We start from the raw sequence: 17,305 nt of genomic DNA, 5'->3' as shown, positions 1-17,305 counted from the left end.
CCCTCCTTCTCTATTTATAGGCTCAAGGAGGATTTACATTAATTTGTTACAGATATTATTTCCTAAATAATCGGATACTCAGGAAATCATGGGAGATAATTTCGGATACTATCATAACTGCATAGGATCTTTTCCGCGTGTAGCATGCGTACGACCAGGCTAGTCGTATGAAGAGATCGAACGTCGTGACAGTAGATGTCTTCCTGGTCGATGGTCAAGCACGAATTCTGCCAGATGTTAGCCACGTGTACTAAATGTTTGCCATGTCATCCATGCTTGTTTTTTGGATAACAACTGTAATCTTATAATAATTGCGTGGAATATTTCTTCATTATTATCTTGATACGCGATTATTAAGGAAAGATAGGGCACATTGGCATATGTAACCCTCCTTGAGCCTATAAATATACATGAAATAGCTTAAGGAAGAGACTTTTGATTCCTGAATCTTTTTGCTAAGATAGAGAAAAAGAGAGAGAGATAGTGCAATTATCCACCGTTTTATTGTATTTTCTTCCAAGGTTTGTGAAACTCAAGAACCCTAGTTCTTTGATCACTACTTTGAGATTCAATTTTAATAATAGCACTGAGTGGACGTAGGTCATTACCATCTTTTGGGGCCGAACCACTATAAATCCTTGGTGTTTTCTTCTCTTCCATTAGACCATCTTTCTTACTTGCCGTTTTATCCTTTATCGTATATTTAACTCCGTGTCGTTGGCCAAATCGTGGGTCAACAGTTTTGTATATGGTTTAGTTACCGACATTATTTTTTTTGTACGAACTTCAATGCAACTCAAAATTATTCTTCATCGCAAATATGGCTGCTTTGGTTTTCAATTCAAGCTTATTCTGAAAGAACTTTCCAATGTGCAATTCTCCTGAAACTTTGCCGGTTGAGGAATGATGTTGATGTGAGGCCTCTATATCCTCTTTGGTGAACATGGGAGCACTCCATGTTCTACGATCTTCGCCTAAGTCCAATGGAGAACTCTATCTAAAACTATCATCAGTTCTACTTGAACCTGGACGACTATTGCTGGTCCCAGGTGTTTGCCGATCTTCTATTTTGCGCTCCTCAACTACCATAACATCTAAACTCTGCATAGGCAAATCTGCCTTAATATCTTGCCCACCAACATCTGCTACATCAGCAGCAAGATCGTCGTTGACATAAGGATTGTAGCCATAGGGATCGTACTCAGGTGTGTCATGAAAATATGGCGGATCTCTAACATGGATATCATCATAGACTATAACGTCTAGATTTGTCTCACGAACAAATGTCTCAACCTCACTTTGAGTTCCTTTGAAACCATGACATGGGGGAGAAATGTTCTCTGCAAATCAAACTTATTTATTAATGTTGGGAGAGGCCGATGCATTTCTTATACCATCCTTCTTAACCAATGTTACATATAGAGGAATCAACTTCTCTACAGATTTCGATGCTAACCCAATGAATGCACGCACATGCCTATTATTTTTTATAACAGTAGGTTTGACGGATTGTGAGAGGCATGTGTACGGGACCTCAAGTTTCAAGTCATACACACATTTATCCATTTCAAGCTTGTCGTAGAGAATGTCAAGCAGTTGCTCATACGTCACACCCTTCTCCAAAGGCGGAACTGGATTTTCAGCATCCCTAAAAATCCATTCCCTATTTTCCAGTTCCCAAACACCATTGAATGCAACAAATATGGAATCAGTCGAATTTGTATAAAAAAAACAAAAAATAGGTCAAAAATTAAAACTATAACATAAAACAGCAAAAAATCGATTTCTATTGAGTACAATCGAGGCCTATCGAGGTCAAACTATCAAGGCAGACAATCCAATGTAATTCTTATGACCTATCGAGGTCTATCGAGAACAGTCAAGGCACATCGAGGCAGACTGCCCAAAAAAATTCTTATGAACCCATCGAGGACCATCGAGGCATATCGAGGTAGCCAATGGACATAAACGTATGAGGGTTTTATCGAGATCCATCGAGGACCATCGAGACTCATCGAGGTGTTAAAATCCTCACACTATCGAGGCACGTCGAGGTCCATCGAGCCTCTATTCATGCAATCCATCGAGGCCTATCGAGTTTCATCGAGGCAGACGAAAAACACAGAAAGGAACAAAAATTCATTTGAAAAATTACAATAAAACATGAAGGCATACACATATCTGTTCGAAATAGCACAAGCAATGTAGATAAACAAGTTTCCTCACTACATATAACAAATATATACTTACACATACGATTTTTGCCCCTAGATCCGAAAGAGAATCCAAAATGAAGTTTCTTGGCTTGAAATGATTCACAACTTGCTCTTAGAACCAAAATCCAAAATGAGCTCGAAAATTAGTATAGATTAAGATAATAGCGGTTGTCTTTGTGTATGAGAGCTTAGAGAGATAGATAGGGAAAACTTGAGAGATAGAGAGGGAGAAGACAATAGGAGAATAAAGAGGGAAACTTATGTCAGGGCATTTTGGGAATGAAAGGGAATACTAAGATAAAAATGTAATTTTTTTTTAGCTTGGTATTATTTTGACATAGAACCCCCTTTTATGCATCAAAATCAAATTTCCCATTTTAAATAAATATTAAATGAGCATTAATGGATGACTCATTTTTACATCAACTTTTACAATTGTACTTAGTTATTCCAAATATGTCCGTTATTGACATTTTATGTCAAATATAACATAATATTTACATCTCCCATTGTAGATGTTTACATTATCTAAAAATATTTATTTTTTTCATTCTCTTTTATGTAGAACATTCCAAAACATTTTTATTTCATAATTAAAAAAAACATTTATTTCTCACTAACTAAATATTTTTTTATTCCAATTTAAACAAATTAGATGATTTATATATTTTTTTATTTTTAATGTATTTCATTAATAAAATTTGGTGGAGTATTAATTTAGGTAAGTCCTAGAAAAAAATATAATTAAAATAAGTGATTCTATTTTTTTAGAGGTATAACAAACTTTTATCCATAAAATATTTTTTGTGAAAATGTTAATGTACCAAACGAAACTTTTTAACGTAAAGCTCTTATTTTTCTCTTGAAATTCTCATTCTTGAGTTGCTACAATCAAATAAATTAGGCCGATGATTAAACCAGAAATTCAATACAGCTATAGATGCTTACAATTAATGAACATGATTTGCCCCACATATAACAATATATTACAATCTGAATCTCCCCCTAATGTCCCTCAAAATCTGATGCAGTAGTAGTATAGCCTCATACATTAACACCTGATAAGTCCTCATTCTTTGTTCTCAAATGATTTTTGTACCAAAACAAATGGTTGGACTTCAATTGCTAGAAACCAGCTTTCCCAACTCTGTCTGGTTTTTGAACCCTATCATATCACAACTTCAACTTCTTACTGAAATTGTCTGCAAGAAAAATAGCCGAAAAGTCTTGCGGGTTTCTCAGCCTCCTTTCTTCTTTTGGTCTTTCAATGGTTTTACTTCCTTTGTCAGCATTCTCGGAGCTATGGCCATGGCCATAAGCTCCTGGAAAAGCAGCTTACAGGCATAAGGAATATGAACCTGCATAGATAAATGGTTTATAGGTAAAAAAAAAACATTTGTCCAGAGTGCAATTAGAAGATAAATCAGAATTAGACTATGATCAGATAATATTTATTTACCTGTACAATGTCGGTTTTGTTCTTGCAACCTCTGCACTCGAAAGAATTCTTCTTAAGATTTGCAATTGCTATCAACCCACAACGCTCACAGACATGAACTCTATAGGCATCACTCTGATCAAACAATCTCTCCTTGAGAAAGTGAGCTGCACCGTGAGCAATCATGCAATCCCGTTCCATTTCTCCAAAGCGAAGACCTCCATCGCGAGATCGTCCCTCAGCAGGCTGTCTTGTAAGGATCTGAACAGGACCTCGTCCACGTGAATGGATCTTATCATCCACCATATGCTTCAATCTTTGGTAGTAAGTTGGTCCAAGGAATATCATAGCAGGAAGCCGCCGGCCAGTGTGACCGTTGTACATGGTTTCGAATCCACGCATTTGATAACAACATTTATGAAGTGCTTTACTAATATTATCCACCTGAAATAATAAATTTGAGAAATTGTGAGAGCCATTTTCAATATAGTATATCACATCATATACATCACAAACGAGTTAAAATTATGTTTAGTAGAAGTAAATGAATGGAAAAAAAATATTATCCTCCCATTCCTTTGTTTGATTTCCCAAAAATGGGAGGAATTACCATTATATTATGGAAGATAGGCATAATTCATATGGCCAAGGGCCACTTCCTGAGTGCTCTAATTTCTAAGACCCATATAAAGAAGACTCAATATTGTAAGGATATAACAAATTGTCATTAAAAAATGTTAATAAGCTGTCTTAGTAGCTTATGGTCGTGTTGTTTGAAAGGAACACCATATCATAGAAAATTTTCAGGATATGAGATTCTAAGATAATGTTAGCTCGCAGTAATAAAAATATTAGAATGATTCTAAAATATTGTATACTCACAGTGACGTCTGTAAAAGGAGTTGCATCTCCCTCCTTCCCCATATGAGCAGCAACTTTCCCCATGATACACTCAATAAGCTGACCGATTGTCATTCGAGAAGGAATAGCATGTGGATTCACGATAATATCGGGGGTGATTCCTTCCACAGTCCATGGCATGTCTTCTTGTGTATAAGTCATCCCTACTGTTCCCTTCTGACCGTGTCGACTACTGAACTTGTCCCCAATTTGAGGTATTCTAACAGATCTTACTCGCACTTTGACAAACCTCAACCCATCAGCATTTGTTGTCAGTAGAACCTGAAAAGAATTTAAAGTGATTTGGTTCAATCATTGAAACAAGTTCAACAGAAGGAAGGGAAAAGACTTTAATTGTATTTATAAATATAGCTCTGAAACAACCTAATGACTAGAATAAGAGATCATAAGATCATTCAGCTTATACATTGATATATAACTTCAGATCCAGACGAATAGTCATTTATTAAGCACTGACACAAGTTCAACAATTAGGAGCAAAAAAAAAAATTTCGCAATTGCATTTAAAAATTCAGCTCTGAAACAATTTAATGACTGCTTCAGATCAAAAAGCTGATTCATTTATAAAACTTACCTGATCAACAATCCCATTTTCACTGTGGCGTAAGCTTATGCTGTGATCACGTCGTGAGTAACGTGAAGCAGCTTGTCCTTGAGCTTCATCCTGGGCAAGAGGAGTGGTCTTTCCTATAATAACATCCTCTCCTGAAACCCTAGTTCCCTGTTATACAATTTGATACAGTTCCCATTAGACGATAAATTTCTTTAGGACTGAAGAAAAGAAAACAGGAACATGGGTGTGCTTACAGGAGGAGCAAGACCATCATCATCTAATTTATCATAAGAGCCATGCCTCATACCCTGCAAAATCAGACTTTAATAGAACATCCAACACATAGAGAAGCCACAAAATACATACTAGCTCTGTCTAACTCCCCACCATAGTATTAGCTCTATCTGGACGGCCGAAGTCCTCTTTGACTAGTGTGCCCATCTTTTTCTCCTCATCTCTGTCTCACGAGAAACAATAAGCCATTTTAATGAGGCAAAAAACCCAAAAAAGAATGAATAATTACAATTAGAAACAATCTTCACCTATATGAGCGAAAGAAAAGCGATCGGAAAAAGCCACGGTCTATAGAAGACTGATTCATAATGACAGAATCTTCCTGGTTATAACCAGAGTAGCAAGCAATAGCAACAATGGCATTCTGACAAGAAAAGAGTTCATTTAAAAATCATTACCCACAGTTAGTGATTGTGCAAAACAAAAGCAAGGTTATATCCTTACAATTCCAGCTGGAAGTTGCCTAAAGTGGAGATGTTCCATGGCTCGTGTAGTGACAAGAGGTTTTTGAGGATAGTACAGAACATAGGCCAGTGTATCCTGAAATTGATAACAAAAATCAATATATAATTCGCAAGTATTTTGGTTCAAACTGGAAGAAAAATAAATAAACACATCTTTTCATATTTTATGGTGGAAAAAAAAGGGTTAACATACCATTCGAAACTGGTAGTTAGTGACATAAATTCCCATGGCTTGCTTGCCCATAGCAGATTGATATGTATTTCTTGGTGACTAATTAATCAACATCAAATTTATTAGATTGAACCATTAAAGTAAATTTTTTGAATAGGTAAAGTTAATTTGACATCATAGACTTACTTGATTATGATCAGGAAAAGGTATAATGGAAGCACAGACACCCAAAATTAGTGATGGATGGATTTCACAGTGAGTGTATGTCTCGGAATATGCCTCCTCTGGGTTAAGCCTTGCTTGTACAAGGTCCTGGTTCAAGAATTAGCAATCAATATCTTATATAACGTTCACATGCTCACAATGCAAATCAATTACTTAATTTCCACTCGTGAAGTTGGACAAGTGTTAACTAACATTAATTGTCATTGAAATCATTGTGGTTTCCTCTTCCTCAGTGTCAATGTACTCTATAAATCCCTTGGATACAAGATCATGCCAACCAGCATCGTCAGGGTTTTCCTGAAATATAAAAGCCAGTCATCAATGTAAAAACAATAACAATGAAGAATTAAAACTCAGGAGATGAGCGTGTGGAATTCAGCTGGCTGACCCTCAGTTGCAGTGTATGAATGTCTTTTTTCTTTATCAAAAGCCTCTGTTTCTCCACAATGAACAATGGGCGACTACAACGCCCGTAGTCCGTATATATCCGTAATTCTTTCAAACGAATATCTCTAACAACCCCAACCTCAGTATTAACATCAACCTGTTCAAGCACAGACTCATTAACATCTATCTAAACAAACAGAATTGCAACTGACGACCATGTGCAAAAACCCAAATAAAATAGTTTAAATAATCACAATTCATAGCTCAAAGATCGACTCAGCAATGGCATGTATAATATGTCAGCTTCCAACCAGCTAGCATTTCATGTCAATATGAGATTTTCAATTAAGGAATGAACAAAAGGAATGTGGACACAAACACTTACGTCAACAATATATCTAGACCACTGCCACCTGCTCACTTTAACAATTAACTGCTAAATAAGTTGACGTTGATATCTTGGAAGTTACTGTTTTTATGTAAGGCCTATTCTTTTTATGAAACTAGGCTCCCCACCTAAGCCTACAATATTTGGGGACCAGGAAACTATAACAATTGCTATGTAGGTGCCCAGGAGGAACTTGAACCTCAGACCTTGTAGGAGCAAACCACATACCTAACCATTTAAGCTACCCCTCTTGGGTTATGTAAGGCTATTATTGATGTCTGTTGTCACCATTTAAAGAACAAACTATTCTTCCCAAAGAGAAAAAGATGCAGTAAAGAAAGGGAAGCAACTTAACAACAATCTCTCCAACTGTTACCAAAGCAAGCAACTGAATAAATAGCATATGTAAAAAAATCACTCACACTTGAACTTTTATTGTCAAAGTTGGAAGGAAAAACAAAGCAAGTTCAAACAAGAAAAAGAAAAGATCAGGAATTAAGCAAAATTAATAGCTTATATAAAATTGAAGCGAGAGAAAGCATTATGGAGTGCAATAAAAACCTCTAGTGTACAACTAGTCAATTACTGAAGTTCATAAATTTCATTACTTGTTAAAAAGATATTTTGTCATGATTTGCTTTCATCATAATGTTTCATTCAAAATAATAAAAAGAATTAAACTGACCCGTCGCCTCAGGCGTCGTAGTGTTTTCACCAACATGTCAGGATCACGATGTATACCAACCCAACAACCATTAACAAAAATTTTGGTAGCTTGGGGAATAACAGCAGGAGAAATTTCCTACATACAAGACGAAATTGAAATTGTCAAACTGGGAAAACAAACCAATAAAACATCAAACAAACATAAGAAAAGGAGCGCACCTCAAAATTTTCTGTTCCCCATTCTTCCAAAAATTCCAATATAGGATATGCAGCTGATCCTACAGTTATGTACACCATCAATGCAAGATTCTTCACCAGCCCACATGCCTGATTTATAGAAAGAAAACAAATTAGAGTGGCACCTAATGAGAGATATGGTTCCCAAAAATGAAAGTAGAATGTAGTAAGTTTAATAAAAACATGTGCTCACTTGTCCTTCTGGTGTTTCAGCAGGACACATCATTCCCCATTGTGAATTATGCAACTGACGAGGCTTGGCCAATTTTCCTAAGAGTGGAAACTTCAATTGTCAGAGTGGAAAGAACAAATAACAGTGGCATACATAAACAAGTCACAACAAGAATATTTCAAGAAATTAAGGATAAACAAGAAGGATACTGTCAATGTATTGAACAGAAAAATATCTACCACTCCAAGTCCTCAGAAGAATTATAGATAAAAGTAAATTACCTTCACGACCAATAGGAGAATTTAACCGTCGCAAGTGTGACAATGTGGAAGCATATGTCAAACGATTTAACACCTGCAGGAAAATAATATGAAAATAAAAGTTAAAAAAAATATCTAACAAAGTTTATGTCAGCATATCTATTTCAAGCCAGGACCCTAGACATCATTCGGTTCAAATTGAGATAAAAGAAACAGCACACTATTGCACGGAAAGAAACTATGAGTACTGACCTGTGACACTCCAGCTCTTGTGCCAGCCGCATTTGCTTGGCCCCAGTTTCCAGTAGCCAGTGAATATTTAAGACCACTGGTAATGGTTTTGGCTTTGATGGCAAATTGAAGATTAACATCCTTCCCATTATCGACACACTGGGGCAGGCATAAAATATGCAGGTAAGAGATCAAATAAAGAAGACACTATAACAAATTGAACAGAAAAATCATATCAAGATTGGCACAAGGAACCTTCTGCACATATCCTCTCACATCCCTTGTTAGCTTCCTGAATAACTGCAGTCAACCAGCAGAAGGTCAATGACATTTAATGAATTTAACAATCACCTGAGATTTTAAGGAGAAAAAAAAATAGAAAAACAGAGGGCGAAATATTAAAAACAAACCATTCTAAACAATCCTCCAAGTAAAGGACCAGCAAGGTCCAGCCTCTTATTGCCATAATGATCTCTGTCATCTTCTGCCCTCCGACCAAGTGCACACAGTAAAAGCCGATGAATGATATAGCTAGCACAACACAAGCACAAACAAATATATAAAACATTCCAAAAGACATCACAATGCAAATGTATACGAAACAAAGAAATGCAGGGGGGCCTAAAAGAATACCTACCCAAAATAGTAAGCTTTTTTTGTCTCACAAAATTCTCCAGTGCCAACATGGGGAAGCATTTCCTTTTGAAGTATCTCTTTCGCATACCTGCGGTGAGGTATTACAGTTAATCCTATGAACACAAGAGTTCAGCAAAGAATCATGGGACATAAGAAGAGGTTCCAAGAAAATACATACTTAATTCTCTTTTCCTTGGTGACTCCCACAGTTGCTCCTCTTTTACCAATATAATCCAGTGCAACCTGAGAAGTACGAAGAGAAGATATTCAAACATGTCAAAAAAATGAGCAGCAAACATTTACATTGGAAGAATAAAAAAGGTAACAAATAATTTTTAATCGCAAATGCTTCTTCCAGTGTATGGTATCAGATGTACCTGTTGATTTTGAATCACAAATGCTTCCTCCAGAGAAGGCCGCAACAACTCCATCATTGTAGTATCTGCGAAGTCATAACATATATGCTCCAATATGTCTTTATCAGCAACAAACCCCAAAGCACGGAAGACAATAATAATTGGTATTTCGGCTCGAATATATGGAAGAGTAGCCCTTATGTACTGCCCAGATGATCCCTGCAATAGCATATGCAGAAAAAAGATGTAAAGAAAGATTTATAAGAACTGTAAGCATATTAATAGCAGGGAAAAAAAAACCCCAAAGCGGCACAGATGTCCCATTACCCCTTTAGAACTAGCTCGGGAAAGCATCCGCACAAACATGGTACTAGGTGGTCTGTTTTGAGACTCAGCCATAGACCGAACTTCCGCAACATAGGCGTACTTGTTAGGCTGCCTCTTCTTGAACACATACACATGATTGGTGCTCATCTTCTCCTGAGCAATTAGAACCTTCTCACTCCCATTGATAATAAAATATCCACCTTGGTCATATGGACACTCCCCAAGTTCTGTCAAATCCTTCTCTGAATTTTGGTACAATGTACAATAACTCGACCGAAGCATAATAGGAACCTAGTAAACAAAGTTTTTTATTGGTCAAGTAATCAAGAGTACGAAACACTAAATCCACAGTTATCAATACCATCTATACTCGAGTTCTGGTACAGTTAGCAATAACTCGAGCGAAGCATAATAGGAACTTGGAAAATAATTTTTTTTATTGGTCCAGTAATCAAGAGTATGAAACACTAATTCAACAATTATCAAGAAAAGAAATCTATACATACCTTTCCGATAAAAACTTTGGTAAAGTCTTGAGTCTCAGTGACTTCTTCACCATCATGTCCTTTCTTTATAACCCTCTTTGTAACATCAACATACAAAGGGGCCGAGTATGTTAGGTTCCTCAACCTCGCAGCCTTGGGAAACAAGGTCGCCGTTTCACCATCAGACTCAGTCATCATAGGTTTACTCAGGTAAATCTGACCAAACCCAATTTTGTAGATTGTCTACACACACACCAAAGAAGAAACATGGATTAAGAAAATACAATATGATAATTTCCCCAGAAGAAAAAATCAAAACATTTTTTTTGGTTCACCTCGGCAAAATCAGACTGGTGACCAGGGTTGTGCTGAGACTCGGGACGAATCTCAATATCGGAAGACTCGTCGACGATTTCTTGCATAGTATTCTGAATGAACTCATCGAAAGAGTCGAGCTGTTGGCGGACCAATCCTTTCTCTTCGAAGTAAGCAGAAATAACAGCCCAGGCGTCCTCCTGGGTGATCTCTTCCTCGTCATCGTCGTCTTCGTTGTATTGCTGCTCGTATTCAGGGTCCTCATCCATGGTAACTATAATTAGAAAACCCTAGCTTGCTAAAATGATTCAATTGAGAAGAAAATTAAAACCCTAGAAGAGCCAGAAAAGAGAGGAGAGCTTAGAGCGAGAACCAGTTCACGAAGAAAGAACTAAAAAATGGCGCACCTGGCCCCTTCACTTCCTATTAGGCTAGAAATATATTTTGTCCAAAAAAAAATAGGTTTTTTACAAAATCAAAATATTTTTTATTAAAATATTAGCTTGAAATGTGATATATTGATTTAGGCATTAATATATAATAATAAGTTGGGTTTATATAATTTTGGACTATGTAATTTTTGCTATAGTTTGGACTTTCGTTATAAAACAATTACAATAAATTAATAAAATATGTTATAATTTAGACTCTTCATTCTTACCTTTTTTTTTCTCTCACAAACTAAGAATACCAAAATGTTACTAAATAGAGGGCCATATTTACTAATTTATAAAATAGAGTCCTATTTGTAAATATTATTTGAAACCAACAACCTAAACTGGTATTAAAAAACCTAGATGTGTCAAAAATAGTATAAACCATACATGAAAAACTAACTGAGTATATTAAAAGTAAAATATTCGTTTAATTGAGAAGCCACTCAACCAACACTATACCGCAGATTATAATGTGGTTATATTAGTGGTCAATTTTGTTAACCTTATTACAATACGGTTGTGATTTAGAGTATAATTGGTATCTAATTTGAATACATGATTTTAGATTTTTTTAGAATATGTAGAATCTGTCAAATTACATGATTGGTAGACTGTATATAAAAATTAAATCCAAATCAGAATTCAGATTTTATGAAGGAAAATAGAAATTTTTAAACTCAAAAACAGTTTACAGACGTTGAATTAATCATATTTTCATAAATATATTCTTAGTCACTAAATTCAGATTCGGAATCTCACTTTAAAAATTAAAAATACAATTTTCCAATCGCGAACCAAACAGACCCTTGAATTATACACTCATCACACTACCTATATTTTGTGTTTATGATAGAGTTATTAGCATGATACCTACTTGAATCATACACAATCTAATAAATTAGTCTCTGAATTACAAAATATAGTAATTAAGTCTCTAATTTCATTAAATAATAGTAATATTTTTAAGTCTTTATACATTATTTTTCGTCTAATTATTGACAAAATAGCTAATATGCCATATATTGTGATGTCTAGAACTATAGAAGGGTAACATCCCAACCTCTTTCTATTTCCACTCTCTAAAAATTATTGTATGATTATAACAAAAAAAAACACAAAAAGTACAAAACAAATTAAAGGACATACTGAATTTAAGATCGAGAATTTTTCATAAATATGGTGTTTTAGTCATTAATGTGTAAAAATATAGAATTAAATTTTTCCTAATTTGTATGGAAAAATTTAATTAAAAAAAACTCAATTTATGGGAAAAATTACACATTGGAATTCAAAATTAAACAAAAACACATCAGCAAAAGGAGGAGTATTATGGTAGTTAACTTAGCAAAAACTCCTCTACTAAAACTTGAATCGATCAAAAGCTTCTCCAACAAAATTGTTTCTTGAGCCACTGCACCCAAACTCCGGCAACCCCTTCCACCTCCGACAATAGCTTCAAAACTCCGGTGAGATCTTCAAGATACGATCAAGAAGAACAAATCAAATTAAATTCCAGCATCAATCGGCAACCTCCAGCCAACTCTGATCGGCAAACCTCTAGCAATATTTGATCGGTTCTGCTGCACTAATTAGTGGTGAAAAATACATATTGATTGATTTTAATGGTCAAAATAAATTAAGTTTAATTAATATTTTCATGGAATTAATATAATTTATTTTATAAATGAAAATATTTTATTATTATTTAATTTATTGTTATTTTGTAGGAATTTGTTGACGCAATTTTTCGCCAACAGTGTATTACGTAATTAGCTGGAATAAACTAGTGCTTAAGGATAAACTGTAATAAGAATAATAACTCTTAAGGATGCTTAGAATGATATAGTAAGAACACGTGTTCCTTTTTACGTGGTTCGGAGGCTTAAATCCCCCTAGTCCACAAGTCGATATTATTATTGTATATCTCTCTATATTTTGACAGAGTATTTGCATTACACATAGAAAACCCAACCCCTTTTCTATCCAAGGTCTTGGTATTTATAGAAGAACAATCTCAGGATAGGGGCAGGGGTCATCACGTGGATACCCATCCTATATGTGACCTGTCTTGCACAAATGATGAACATTACAATATATATTAAGGTATGGTCTAATCGTTAGGTAAAATTGATCATGGGTCGTCTGGCATAATCGGACATGTGATATTTGATCATGCAAGTTTATGTTACGTGTCCGAGAATTCAGGGATAACGAACATGTAATGTCTGACCACGCACGTTCCTAAATAACGTGTCCAAGTTTATAAAGACTCTTGGACATGGCATGTTGTCAGAGTACCACGACCTGAACATAACGCCAGCTCGCGCCCAGATTGCTGTGTTTTATATCCATCTCTAGCTCGTGCCTTAATGCTTCGTATTCCTCGGCTCGTGTTATTACCTGGGGAGTTCCACTGCCTTCGCAGAGGAAATATCAACTTGTGGGTCCTTTAGTACTGTTCTTAGCTAGCCAGCTATACTTGAGCTACATAAAAGACCCGGGCTGAATATCAGGGCGTACATTTGCCCCCCAAGTCCCTACCCGTGTCTTATGATGTCATCCTCTGACTGACACGGTGGGGACTTTTAAACTTCTGTTGCGATTATCCATGTTGTTTATTACTTGAGTACTAGACACGTGGAATGCCACGATTAGCGTCTGTTCAGGTTTCGAGGATTGCATTAAATGGCCTGCCCACCTTTTTGTCGCCGTTTAATTTTTTGAAACATGACCCTCGTATCCCGCATTAGCTTAATCGGACGGTCCATGTTTCTTTATGCCTATTACGTATAAATAGGGCTAGCAATTTTCAGTGTTCATCACCTTTTATTCGAAACTTTTCCTCATTTTCTCTCTTCTGAACTTCAAAAACCCTTCTTCCTTTTTCATAAAATCCCATAAATCTACCACCAAAACCTTCAGAAACCCAGTCACCAAGGATCTCTCCAGGAACTTTCCTTCTACGTTGCTTATTCCTTTTGTCGAAGAATACACTGTAAGTTTTATGTTTTACTGGTTTTTGTATGTTTCTCTTCTTTCTTTATCATGCTAATCTGTACTTCAGCGTCATTAGCATTAGGTTGTTCCCAAACGTTTTTGGTACATAGGTTTCGGTTTGGTGTTTATTGAGTAGGTCCTAAAACATATCTAGGATTGTGATGTTCATAAACTGGGTAAATCTTTGGGTGATTCTTGGGTAATTTTTTAGAAAATACCCATTCGGCATGTAGAAGATGAAAGGTTTTCAGGGCTCGACATTAGGTTGCTTAGGAGCTACGCCTCTTGGGCGGTTTTGCTCTAAACCGCTTCCCAAGGAGGGTAGTGGCCTGATTTTCTGACACACGGATCCCTAAACATCAGGGGTCTGCTGGGAAACCTAGGCGCGTAGCATAGGTAGTGCATGTCACTACATCGCGGGCTGAGATTGCATCAGCTCGTGTGTTAGAATCCTCAGCCTTTCTTTGTTATTTCTTGCCTATATAACAATCCTAGGTCGCCCACTAAGAGTTCCATCGTTCTTATTCGATAGGCGAGCTAATGGCACCCAAGAAAAGCGCGCCCAAGAAGAACGCAGTTGGCTCATCATCTCAACGAGCCAACAAAGGAAAAGAGGTCGCCTCTGAATCTCCAATCCCCTGTTTGGCCCCATGGTGGAGGAGGAGGTCGTAGTTGGACCTGATGCCTTCTTCGAGGCAGAGAGGATAGCCTCCAAGATCACGACCCAAGGAAGGGTCAACAAGATCATGCTGTCCCACAATATCGAGGTCGGGACTGGCGTCCTCATCGCCCGACCTCCCTTCGAAAAGGAGAGGAGCTGCACACCACTCCAGGATGATTTCGCAGCCTGGAGTGATGAGCACCTAAAGGTCGGGGCCTTCCATCCCCTAGACCAGTATTTCGCCGACTTCCTCAACTATGTGCAGTTGGCACCATTCCAGCTCCCCCCGAACTTGTATCGGCTGTTGGCGGGGCTGAAGTTCCTTTTCTTGAAGCATGAGTGGGAGGTCCCCACCCCTGCGGACATCCTTTACTTTTTCTGCCTCAAGGCCATCCCGGATCAGCAGGGACGAGGCGACAGGTTCTACTATCTGACCCAATTCCCGTACTCAATCGCAGTCATCGACCTGCCCAGCCACCCCAACGACTTCAAAGACCAATTCTTTATGTCGAATGGGTTTCGCAATTGCGAACACTGATATTTCAACCGTCCTCGTAACTCTTCTTTCATTACTTAGCTCGCTTAATTATTCTCTTTGTACTTAGTCTTCTCGTGTGTATACTGACTGGAGTATCTTCATGCATCCATTTTTGCGAGGACAGATAAATCAGTGACCCTTGGTGGTCAATATGACACTTTGGCAGGGCTTCTGTCCAGAGAGAAGGATTACCGCCAGCTCGTGTCTGATGACACGATGTTGGCATGATAGGTTGATTGTTGAAGGCTAGACTCTAGCCTTGAGGAGGACTCGAGCTAACCACATGGTCGTCCGCGAGCTAGCGTCCATCCCCGAAGGGGGTGTTGAGGCCGATGACGATGAAGAGCAAGAAGAGGCTGAGGTTCCGCTCGTGTGAAAGAGGCGAGCTCCTGAGGCCGCTCGAGACCCAGACGTGGAACGAGCTTCGTCGGGGGCAGCAGCCGGCCCCTCTGGCCAAGGTAACCCGTACCCCTTTAGGGACTTAGAGTTGTTGCTGACCTTAGGTTAGTTAGGTTTAACCCAAACCAGCTCGTGCACCGCCATCCTAATGACCCCAACCGCAACATAACTCTGCTCTAGTGTGTGGATCACCTAGTGGTTCGCCATGACATGGGCCATCCTAGGGGAACTATAGTTGTAGATAACACCCTCTCCTTTAGGCCGACCCTTTTCGAAGAGTACGGGACCAACCTTAGGTCGTGGCCTTCCCTTCTCCAAGGTGTCGTTGCCCCTGGGCTTAAGCAATATGTAGAAGAGTCCAGCCCCGAGGTAGAACCTGAGCCCGAGCCTCCCCTGATCTAAGAAGTTATAGACTTAGGTTCCCCTTCTCCTATAGTGGTTCCAAGGCTGGAGGTCGTGGCAGTAGACTCCTCCTCTAGCTCAGAGGGTAGGACTTTTTGTTATATCCTATACATGCATACATACTTTGTGGACCGAAGGATTTGTACACATACTTACGTACTTCCCTTTCTTTTTCAGGTGAGGAGATGGCACAACAAGGGATTCCCGACATCCGCACGATGTTTCAGGAAGGGAAATCCAGCTCGGGGCCGACGGTAAAGAAGCCCCAGTTCTCATCCAAGAAGGTGCCACCTGCGGCAGGAATGACCTCCAAATCCCCGGCTAAGGGGAAGGACCAGAGCTCGACAGCTCCAGCTGTTGCAGCTCAATACAAAAGAGGTCTGCCTCCACCTCCTCCCCGGTTTCCTTCCAATCCTGCTCGGGACCAGACAGCATCGGTTGATCCTCCAGCTCCGGTCATCCCTGCCACCACCGTATGCATCCCGGTCAATGCTCAGGACCTGGAGCAAATTCCAAACACATTTCGGGGGACCATTTACGAGACGATGAACCACATGGTGGAACACTTTTATAAGGCCAAACCGACGGACCTGAGGGCGATTGAGGAGAGGAGCCTGGAGAACGTCCTGGAGTCAGCTCTGGGAATGAACCTCACAATAAGCCCATTTTTCTTATTCGAATACGCTCTTTCGATTATATTCCAGTACGCGTCTAACTTGTTTTCTCGCTCCTTGCAGGCGGTATTGGCTCAGCACTGTAGCATAGCTCGGGCCAGGGCTAGGAATGAAGAGCTCAAGGCCGAGCTTCAGACCGCTCAGGCTGCCCTATGTACTACCCAAGCTGCCCTCGCAGCTGCCCAACAAGGCGAACTAAGCGCCAAAACTGCCCTGACAGTGGCACAAGAAGGCGAGTAAGCTGCAAAGGCTGCCTTAGTGGCTACCCTACAGGCCGAGCTCACGGAGGCCAAGGCCAAGCAGTTGGAGGCAGAGGCTGCTACTAATGAGGAGAATGCGGCCTCAATATCCTCCATGGAGAGCATGCTCTACCATTGCTGGGCCTACAACCAAGAAGGCAACTTCTCTTTTTTTTCCTTCTGACATGTGGGATCTCTATCTTGAGAAGTTCAAG

The 17,305-nt window shown here is 38.6% G+C and overlaps 1 protein-coding gene across 1 annotated transcript; it reads right to left on the bottom strand.

Annotated features, from left to right (window-relative positions):
* Window positions 1-3,037: 3,037 nt before the first annotated feature.
* Window positions 3,038-11,160, bottom strand: LOC133801970 (DNA-directed RNA polymerase II subunit RPB2). Its single transcript, XM_062240203.1, has 25 exons — window positions 10,764-11,160; window positions 10,450-10,671; window positions 9,944-10,234; window positions 9,638-9,835; window positions 9,439-9,503; window positions 9,262-9,348; window positions 9,035-9,155; window positions 8,880-8,924; window positions 8,646-8,783; window positions 8,415-8,487; window positions 8,155-8,231; window positions 7,944-8,051; window positions 7,744-7,860; window positions 6,672-6,827; window positions 6,476-6,580; window positions 6,245-6,370; window positions 6,080-6,157; window positions 5,867-5,962; window positions 5,671-5,786; window positions 5,516-5,585; window positions 5,383-5,436; window positions 5,150-5,296; window positions 4,537-4,836; window positions 3,676-4,098; window positions 3,038-3,574 (listed from the first exon to the last, which is right to left on the bottom strand). Exons 1-25 carry the CDS (start codon window positions 11,010-11,012, stop codon window positions 3,455-3,457), a joined length of 3,582 nt encoding a protein of 1,193 aa, XP_062096187.1. The 5' UTR covers window positions 11,013-11,160; the 3' UTR covers window positions 3,038-3,454.
* Window positions 11,161-17,305: the final 6,145 nt, after the last annotated feature.

This window comes from Humulus lupulus, chromosome 9 (assembly GCF_963169125.1).
Source record: "Humulus lupulus chromosome 9, drHumLupu1.1, whole genome shotgun sequence".
NCBI lineage: Eukaryota > Viridiplantae > Streptophyta > Magnoliopsida > Rosales > Cannabaceae > Humulus > Humulus lupulus.
The sequence above is the reverse complement of the archived record's forward strand: the minus strand, read 5'-3'. Positions and strand labels throughout refer to the sequence as shown.